Source organism: Lotus japonicus, chromosome 1, assembly GCF_012489685.1.
Source record: "Lotus japonicus ecotype B-129 chromosome 1, LjGifu_v1.2".
Classification (NCBI taxonomy): Eukaryota; Viridiplantae; Streptophyta; class Magnoliopsida; order Fabales; family Fabaceae; genus Lotus; species Lotus japonicus.
Genome location: NC_080041.1, coordinates 70038631 through 70048597, shown reverse-complemented (window position 1 = coordinate 70048597; position 9967 = coordinate 70038631). Strand labels below are relative to the sequence as shown.

The 9967-nt window shown below is 37.3% G+C and overlaps 2 protein-coding genes across 2 annotated transcripts; one reads left to right on the top strand and one right to left on the bottom strand.

The window, feature by feature from the left end:
- Positions 1 to 2250: 2250 nt before the first annotated feature.
- LOC130731999 (kunitz-type serine protease inhibitor DrTI-like) lies at positions 2251 to 2862 on the bottom strand. The gene has a single exon (XM_057584142.1). The coding sequence runs from the start codon at positions 2836 to 2838 to the stop codon at positions 2251 to 2253; it is 588 nt and encodes a 195-aa protein (XP_057440125.1). The 5' UTR covers positions 2839 to 2862.
- A 4414-nt stretch (positions 2863 to 7276) lies between these two features.
- On the top strand, positions 7277 to 8630 carry LOC130744356 (uncharacterized). The gene is made up of 2 exons (XM_057596550.1): positions 7277 to 7387; positions 7962 to 8630. The coding sequence occupies exons 1-2, from the start codon at positions 7277 to 7279 to the stop codon at positions 8628 to 8630; spliced, it is 780 nt and encodes a 259-aa protein (XP_057452533.1).
- Positions 8631 to 9967: the final 1337 nt, after the last annotated feature.

Here is a 9967-nt window from a genome sequence, read left to right as displayed (position 1 = left end):
GAATGCATATAGTATTGATTAACTTGCTAGAGATTTTGTTCATATTAAATTTGCTCCCAAACCTCAGAGGTTGCGTGTGGCTTGCTGCTCCCCTCCTGAAGTGGGTATAATTAAGGCGAATGTGGATGGAGCAGCTAGAGGATCCCCGGGTCGATGTGAGATTGGGAAAATCTTGCGAAACAGTGGGAAGGAAATTCTGGGTTTCTTTTCGAAAAATATGGGGGAGGGTTTTGCATTTGAAGCAGAAGTTTGGGCTATCCATGAAGTTCTCCATTTATGTTCTGTGAGACAAATCAGATTTTTAATTATTGAAAGCGACTCCTCTCTTGCTGTGGGATGGGTGAATAACAGGAACAACAGACCTTGGAAACTTAGAAATGTTCTAAACCAAATTGATCTATGGTTGGTGGAAGTGAAATGTTTGAAAGTAAATCATATCTTCAGAGAAGCTAATGTCGAAGCCGACAGATTAGCCAAAAGAAGCGTTGAATTTTCTCTTGATCTTCTGTATTTTAGAGAATTCCTTTAATTATGTGTGGAGAATTTTCTCTTCCTTTCCAGCTCTCCTGTATTAATTGCCCTACGCATTGTGTTTGTGGCTGGTTGTGGGTTGTGAAACTTATTTATCATGTTTAAGGGCAGCGGTTTCTTCTTGTAGTTAGCCCTTGGTCTAGTACTTTTTTTCCTCTCTTGGGTTTTTTCCCACTGGGTTTTCCCTTAAGAGGTTTTAATGAGGCTGTCCCTGTGGCTTTTAGCTTGTGGTTGGCAGCCCTTCTTGTACGTTTCGCCTACTATGGGAGGGATGTTCTCACAGGCTTTTGTTTTATCAATAATAATTATTCTGTTTGTTCTCAAAAAAAAAAAAAAACAAATGTCACTGTAAAATTATTTAAATCCATCCAAAACAAAATACATTTGAATTTACTGTATAAAATCTTGAATTTGTGCACTGAAAGAATATGACTTATTTCATCAACATCACATTCTGGTTTTTTATGTTCGATCTTAAGGAATATCTTAGTCATTAAAATTATTGGATGTGAAAATTATGATTAAAAATTTAAATCTGCAAGTTTTGTGTTTTGTAGGGTCTCTAGTCGTAGTCCAGCAATCCAACCACCACACCACCACCGAGCCTCACCTGCACCAACGACGCCCACACTGTAACCAGTACCCCGACAACCACAGCAAAACCCAAACGGCTACCACTCTCTCACCCAGCACAGTTATCGTTCTCCTCACCCATGAACCACCAACCCCAACCACCAGCCGCAACTGGCGTTACAGGCAATAAGCATCCTCCAACCACTCGCACCCAACCATTACCTTCCCTTCCCTATTCAAAAACCTCATCGAATTCACGCTCACCAAAACACTGTTACGGCCCCAAAACCAACCACCAGTGCTACAAACACCAAAACAGCCACCCATACTTGGCTTCAAGATTGTTTGGTTGAATCCCTGATTCTGATGGCATGATAAAGTTTAGATTTGGCTTGACCTCTAAAATAAAAGCTTTAATTTTTGTGGTAACCGGACCTGGACCTATAATAAGAAGTCAAAATGGGTTTGTGCAACTTTGCACAAAACCAAAGACAGAAGAAGAATGATGTGCATGGCGAGGTGGTAACGTCGATTCGGCCACGAAGGAGGTAATCACCAAACAAACACAATAAAAAACAACCCCATATCTGATTTTAGTATAACACGACGCCCAGGTGCTTCAAGGGAAGGAGAGAGACCGAGAAATCGTAACCCTAATCTGATTTCAACATTCTGGGGTTTTCACATGATTTAGATTAAATGGGGGCCAAAATTGAAGAAACGCGTATGATTATTTTGTGGTACCTGGACCTGTAATAATAGGTCAAACCGGGTTTTTGCAACTTTGCACAATTTTTGTGCATACTAGGGCCTCCTTTGTTATTATCACTTTTTATTGGACTTAATGTATTGGTTCTACATAAATAGAACAAGGGCATGTTTAAGTTATCAAAAAAAAGGGTGTCAACATAGGAATAAAAGTACTTAAAGTGAGATTTAAGTCTAATTTTCTAAACAACAAAGGTGAAAGTGTATGTAATTAGTGCTATCTCTAGAGAGGTAAGGTTAGTTATCATTTTTTCCTGAAAATTTAAAATTAGCATAGACTACTCATTAAGAAATTCAGCCTTGTTATTCATCTATCTTAATTTCACCTTACATTATATAAAACCATTATTAATAATAGAAAATAATACATATATACATTCATATGTTATGCTTTTGGAATCTAACTAACATTACACCTCCACCAAGAACTACATGTTTATAGTCAGCACTATCTGCATATATCCCAACATCTTTGCAAGATGAGTTATTGGCATCACTACAAAAAACAAGCTTGTAGGCCTCATCACAAGGCTCAATTTTGAAAGTCCCCGTCTTAATTTGATGACCAGGGTAATCTTTAGCACTGCCAACAGCTACATACGACACATGGGTTGATTCTTTATAGTCAACAATCCAAGAAGAAGAACCATTATACATTGGAATATTGGTGAAATTGATCGTTAAAATATCATCTGTAAGGATTACCTTTTCTCTATTAGATTTTGTAAATGTTACCGGCAAGGGATTGGATCCGATAACAAGTAGGTTGTTCACCTCATCGCTAGGAACTGTAAGTCCGGTGCCACCTGCCATTGGGATGTTATGCCAAATGATGTACTTGTTTGTAATATTCAAAATATTACCTTCTATGTCTTTGACACTAACACCAGCAGTGGCAAACTTCAGTTTTATGGTAAAGGTAATTATAATGAAGAAGAAGGTAGGAAATGAAGAGCTTGTCATCATTCTGTACTTCCAGGTCTGAGAGTGATTGTGTGTATTTCTTAGGATGAGAAATTAGAGCTTTAGGAGCATCTATTTATACATGGTTAAGTTCATGTGTAAACAAGAAGAAAAACATAGATGTATCAATCCAACGGTGATGCTTAATTAAGGGATCCTAACTTATTTCAATTTAATGATATTGAGTTATAAACTTTGAATTCATTTTATGACAAGATTAATGTTGAGTAAGAACTTTAAATTCATTCAGTGATATTTATGAGAGAAAAAGACAAAGATCAAAGACTTTGAATTCTACATTGTTAGATAGTTATATAAAAACTTGAATGAATGAGATTAAATATTTAAAATAATTGCAATTACTTTTTTTTTTATAAGTTTGAAATGACTACAATAACCTCTACTTTGTCATTACATTGAACTAGGCCTCACCCTGCACCTTAAAGTCTTTTAAATAATGACTTGAGAAATAATTAATGAAAGGATTAAAATCGAGTTGAAATTTTTGAATTCATTTAATGATATTTTTGAAAGAGAGATATATTAAAAAAAATTAATGAAAGTATAAATATTAAGTTGAAACTTTAAATTAATTTAATGTGATTTATGAGTGAGAGAGAGAACGAAGATTTGAGGTGGAGCATTTGTTTTGGTAGTTTTTACTACCATAGTTAACATCATGGTTATCAACCAAACCGGCCAGTTAGTTCGACCGGTTGAGTCGGGAACCGGACCCCTGGCTGGTCCAAAAAAACCACAAAACCGTGTGGTTAGATAACCGAAGATGAACCAAACGAATCGGAAGAATCGTCCAAAACCGGCCGGTTGGCGGTTTCAAGCGGTTTAGCTCCAAAAACATTTTTTCGCGTTCTTTTACAAATTGGGCTAAGGAACAACAATAATTGTAGCACATAAAAAATAATTGCAACAAACACTAATATATATTTCTCCCAACCAAAACACAACTTAAAAAAAAACAGAAAACAAAACACATTAGCAACACACGCCAATTCCAGAAAGATAGAAACCCTAGTCTTCTCTTCCAAACTCTTCCCCTTAGACTTTGTTTGGAATGAAGGAAAGGGGACGGAATGGAGGTCATGAAGTGAAGGATCATCTGTTTATGTAACTTAAAACATGATGGAACTCGATGGAAACCAATTGATCTAATAAAATAATACCAAAAAATGTTAGATAATAAGCAACTGAACCAGTAAGGATTAATCTTGAGCGCATACATGCTTCAATCTTTTAAGTTCAATTTCGACAAAAAGTGTTTGCTTGCTGTTATTTCTGTGGTGCAGAACAAATTGATATTGACGATGTGGAAGATATGACAATTGATGAAAAACTCAGTCTTAATTTGGAAGAGAGACATTAGATGAAATTTCGTTCTTTAGTGGGAAAGATATGGCTAGAAAAGCATAAAAGGACATGTTACCAAAGAGCTACTTGTGATTTAGAAAAACAATGTGGAAATTAATATTTTTATAACAAGGGAAAAATTGGGATGAAAAAATAAAACTTATTCCATTCCGTCCACGATCCAAATAATAAAGTGGTAAATTTGTTCCATTCCATCCTAAAGTGTCCAAACAATGAAAAACGATTTTCAGTCAGTTCCATTCCATTCTGTTCCGTTCCATTATGTTCCATTCTGTTTCTCTCCATTATATATCATCAATCCAAACGTAGCCTTAGATCATCTTCCAACCTTCTTTCCGCCGGGCAGCCACCTCCGCTGCGCCGCAAGTCTTCGCCACCGGAATTATCCGTGTCTCACCGTCGTCACCGTCACGGTTGTTTCTTCGACCGCAACCCTCTGTTTCTTCAACCGCAACCCTCTGTTTCTTCTTCTATTCAATAAAACTACAAGTGTTGTAAACCCATGTTGTAATTCATGTTGCAATTATTGAATTACACAGCTTAATTTATAAGAATTGTTTTGTAATCTTGTAATGGACTTGTTCGTTGCACATAATAGAAGCCGTGAATGATTTCTTGAAACAAAGAAGAAGGGAAAAAATAAAATGGAGAATAAAAGGATTTCTAATGAGTGGATTCAACTGGTTGAGGAAGAGAGAAAAATGAAAAAATAGCTTGTGTTCATAATAATTTCTTGAAGAAAGTAAAAGAGGGATGAAGAAGATGGATGAGAAAATTTAATTGAAGAGAAATACAGTATTATTACTTTATACATATATATATTTATTTTAAAATGATATTATTTAGTTATCGTAGTAAAACCGGTTGGACCACGGTTGAACTAATGAACATTGAACCAGTACCTTTATCGGTTGCATCACCGATCCGGTTTTTACAACCTTGGTTAACATGCAAAGTGAGCTACTAAAGTAATGCTATATCATCACCTTTCGTTCTACTATAAATTCTTCTAGATACTAAATGGAAAAGTATTAAATATTTTTCATATTTCGAAGATACCAAATATTTGTAGGAGGATAAATTATTACTCGAACTATCATGGATGATTCCAACTTGACAAATTTATATCGAAATAATTAACACTGGTATAGAATTAGTTTTCGAATTCTCCAATCTCAATTGGGACTCATATAACTTCACATTTGGGGCTCGTTTTGTGGACAAGATAATAAGACACGATATGATAGTGTAAACATATCCTGATGTAATTAGTTCTTTGGTGGGCCAGCTAGATAAGATAATGCCATCGTGACCCTCTTCATATTCTGTCAATCATAGGTAAATTTTATCATGTGGAGGAACTGAATTATAAACCAACAGGATATGATAGCAGTTTTCAATTCGTTTTCGGTAACATAACCCCAAATTATAATTATTTCAATATTTATATTTCTTCAATAATTGTAATATATTAATTTATAAATATAAAAATGTTAATTTTAATTATAATGATTTTATTATTTATTTATTTCTAGTTTCTACTAGTTAAAATTACTTAGTTACTCACATAAAATTAATTAAAAATGAAGTAATATGTATAAACGGTTAAAACATTGGTTTTGGTCATACAAAAATAGCTAGTTTTTTTATCACTCGCTAACCACTACTACTCAGTTAACATCATTTCTTTACTTAGAAAAATAAATTTTAGGCTAAAAAGCACTTTTGGCCCCTGATGTTTCAAGTTTGTGCAAATTCTGCCCCTATTATATTTTTGTCGATGTTTCTACCCCTCATGTTTTCAAACAGTGTATCGTCTACCCCTCATGTTTTCAAACAGTGCACCGTCTACCCCTCCGTCAGGGGTAGACGGTGCACTGTTTGAAAACATGAGGGGTAGAAACATCGACAAAAATAGATAGGGCAGAATTTGCACAAACTTGAAACATCAGGGGCCAAAAATGCTTTTTAACCTAAATTTTAAAAATTATGATGTACTTTTTATCGGGATAGAAATTCCATTCATTTCTCAATTTCATATCATACCCTATCCGTTTCAAAAAAAATATCATATCTTATCATTATCATGTCCACCTCAAAATAGGGTAGGATAAGAGTCTATCATGCTTTCATCATATCATACACTTATATATATAACTCTCTTATTCTATCATGTCTTATCATATCCTGTCACCCAGGGTTGTGTAAGATGCAAGGCAAATTAGGCATTAGCCTAAGGCCCCAAAAAAATTATTACTAATTTTAACTGATCAAAATAAAATAATTTAGAATCTCTCTCTTCCCTAAAAATTAGTCTATCAATATCATATTTTTTTAAAATTAACCAATATCATAATTAATGGCATTTAAAGTATTTTATTTATCCCAAAAAAAAAGTAAATCCCTATTAACTTTCCTTTAACCCATCTCAATTCTCTAACTAACATCTCTCACTCTCTAGACTTTAGTCTTCACGTTTTTTTCATCTCTTCATCTTCTGTTCATAAGAAAAATCTCTTCTTCCCTTCCCTTGAAACCTATTGTATATTGATCAAACTTGGTCTCTACGGCTCAACCTCTCAGGATTTGACATCGTCTTGATTCTGAACGCCTATAAATCGCATACAACTCAGTGTCCCGCGTACGGAGCCTTTCATCTCCAACCCGGTTGATTGGTGGAACGCTTCATTTCACGGGCACAACTTCGGGTACGCAACAATACAACATGTAGCACCCTTGCGCCTGACACAACATCTAAACAACAAAATCTCTCTTTGTTTCCAATGCCAGGTTCTATCGTTCTGTTCATCGATCATCCTTTTCTATATTAATTTTAGAGTTTAGATTATATAGATTTCTTTAATATTTTGTTTCTTTTTATTATTTACAAAAGAAAATGTCAAATAGTAAGTATGAATCTTGTTATGTAAAATTGAAGAAAAAAGGAAAAGTTGAAAAGCTAATTGAATCTTAATGTGGTGCTCTTGATAAATTTGTTATTATTCATAAATGACGTAGAAGCAAGTTCACTAGGTGAAAATTTTATAGAACAGTCATGATAGATAATACTGACAACGAGGAAAATATTATAGAACAACCACCTATAGATAATACTGACAACGACGTAGAACTACCACCTAGAGATGATATTGACAATGATGAAAACGTGATAGAACAACCACCTATAAATAATATTGACAACACAAATAGTCATAATTTCGATCAAGAACTAGAACACAATATTTTAGAAATAGAAGAATAGAAGGGTATGTTAAGCATAATAACACTTCTAGGGAAGTTCCTACAAATATTTATGAACCAGGACTATGGAAAAGTATTGATGGAAAATTTAGAGATTTAATGATAGAAAATGGTCCTATCAGACATGAAAATTTTCAATATCCAAAAGATGAAAATAATACATTTTTCTACTCATCATGTTATCAACGAACACTGTCAAATGGGAAAAAAATGACAGAAGATGGCTAGTTTATTCTAAAGATTTAGACAAAGTGTATTGCTTTTCCTGTAAGTTATTTGGTTCAAAAAATGTTAGTCAACTAGAAAATGAAGGGCCTAAAGATTGGAAGAATCTTGGTTCCAAACTTAAGAGTCATGAAAAAAATCGTGAACATATAATTAATATGACCATGTGGATTGAACTAGAAAAGTAAGAACTCCTAAGGCCTTATTTCTATAGCTTTCAGGTAAAAGTAAGAACTGATTTACCTTTGAGGCAGGTGTTGCAGAAGTCAGACTTGTCGGGAAAACTTGTCGCGTGGTCGGTGGAGCTGTCAGAGTATGGTTTGAAGTATGTCAAGAGAGGAAAGGTTGGAGCGGAGTCTTTAACAGATTTCGTGGTAGAATTAACACCAGAAGCCGGCGAGAGAATAAGCACGCAATGGACGTTGTTCGTCGATGGATCGTCGAATGAAAATGGAAGCGGAGCAGGGGTTACATTGCAAGGACCTGGGGAATTAATACTAGAGCAGTCTCCAAGATTTCAGTTCAAAGCAAGCAATAACCAGGCGGAGTACGAAGCACTAATCGCAGGTTTAAAGTTAGCAATCGTGGTTCAGATCGACAGTTTGCTGGTTAGAACAGATTCGTTGCTGGTGGCAATTCAAGTGAACGAGGTATTTCAGGTGAAAGAGCCTGCTCTGATAAAATATCTGGAGCGTGTGCGACTCCTAATGGGTCGGAGTATGATTCAGGAAACACTGGCCAATCCAAGCATAGAGGGGGAGCTGGTGGCCTGCGTTGAGTGCCAGAAAACATGGATGGACCCCATCGTGGACATCTTGAGGGGGGAGCCGAGTGAGGTAGTAAGGTACACGAAGAACAGAGGCGAGAGGCGGGACACTACACGCTGCACGGTTTTCCAAGAGGATTTAGCTCGCACCTCTTGAGGTGTTTGCCGCCCGAAAAGTACGAGGCTGTCATGGCGGAGGTTCATGAGGGAGTCTGCGCCAGCCACTTCGGGGGAAGGTCTTTGGCGTGCTAAGTCCTCAGGGCAGGCTTCTATTGGCTCACGATGAGGAAAGACTGCGCGAAATTTGTGAAAAAATGCGAAAAATGTCAAATGTTTGCGGACTTGCCCAAAGCTCCACCACAACAGTTGGCTACAATCTGCCCGCCGTGGCCTTCGCCATGTGGGGATTCGACCTGGTCGGACCTTTCTTGACCGCCAGGTCACAGATGAAATTCATCCTCGTAGCAGTGCATTACTTCACAAAATGGGTAGAAGTCGAGCCCCTTGCACGTATCACTGCAGGTAAGATCGTAAGTTTTTATTGGAAAAGAATCGTGTGCAGATTTGGGTCCCTAGGGCGATCGTCTCAGGCAATGGAACGTAGTTTGCAAGTAACCAGGCAAGGGAGTTCTGTGAGGAAATGGGTATCCAGAGGAGATTCTCATCAGTAGAACACCCTCAGACCAATGGACAAGCTGAGTCAGCGAATGAAGTGATCTTGCGAGGTTTAAAACGCCGACTCTCTGAAGCAAAGGGAGCCTAGTTGGACAAACTCCCGGTTGTGATTTGATCCTACAACACGACGCCGCTTTCAACCACAAGGGAAATTTCTTTCAGGATGACCTACGACGCCGACACCATGCTACTGGTGGAGATAGACAACAGCTCTTGGCGGACAACGCCACAGCTCGGGCGAGAACTCTTCCAACATGGCGGTGGAGCTGGACCTGTTATCTGAAACACGAGAGGAAGCTCGTGCCAGAGAGGTGGCGATGAAGCAGCGGGCTGCGGCGAGGTATGACACGAAAGTCCGCCCACGGGCGATGCAAGTGGGAGATCTAGTTCTTAAGAAACAGACTGGGAATGTGGGGAACAAGTTGAGATCGATCTGGGAAGGCCCTTACAGAATCTTGAAAGCATTGGGAAAAGGGGCCTACCACCTCGAGAGTTTGGATGGGAGGCGAGTGCCACGATCTTGGAACGCGTCAAGCCTGAGGTATTACTACAGCTAAAGATTGAGGAAGAGATCGACTTGGTGCAGCGATAGTCAACTAAAGCAAAACTCTAAGCAAGACTCATGGAAGCCGCAAGATTAAAAACAAAGACACGATCTTGTTCTCCATCTCGGGAGTTTGTTGGCTAAAACGTCTAAATTGTAAAAACAAAGACACGTTCTTGTTCTCCATCTCGGGAGTTTGTTGACTATAACGTCTAATTGAAAATACAAAAATTGTATCAAGCGATTTCAATCACACTGAATTGCGGCAAGTGCTA

Bases quoted from the DNA above. Each gene is read 5' to 3' on its own strand.
- LOC130731999 (XM_057584142.1), bottom strand. From the start codon at position 2,838: ATGATGACAAGCTCTTCATTTCCTACCTTCTTCTTCATTATAATTACC.
- LOC130744356 (XM_057596550.1), top strand. From the start codon at position 7,277: ATGATAGATAATACTGACAACGAGGAAAATATTATAGAACAACCACCT. The intron at 7,388-7,961 runs GTGATAGAACAA...CCTTTGAGGCAG, and splicing joins ATATTGACAATGATGAAAAC to GTGTTGCAGAAGTCAGACTT.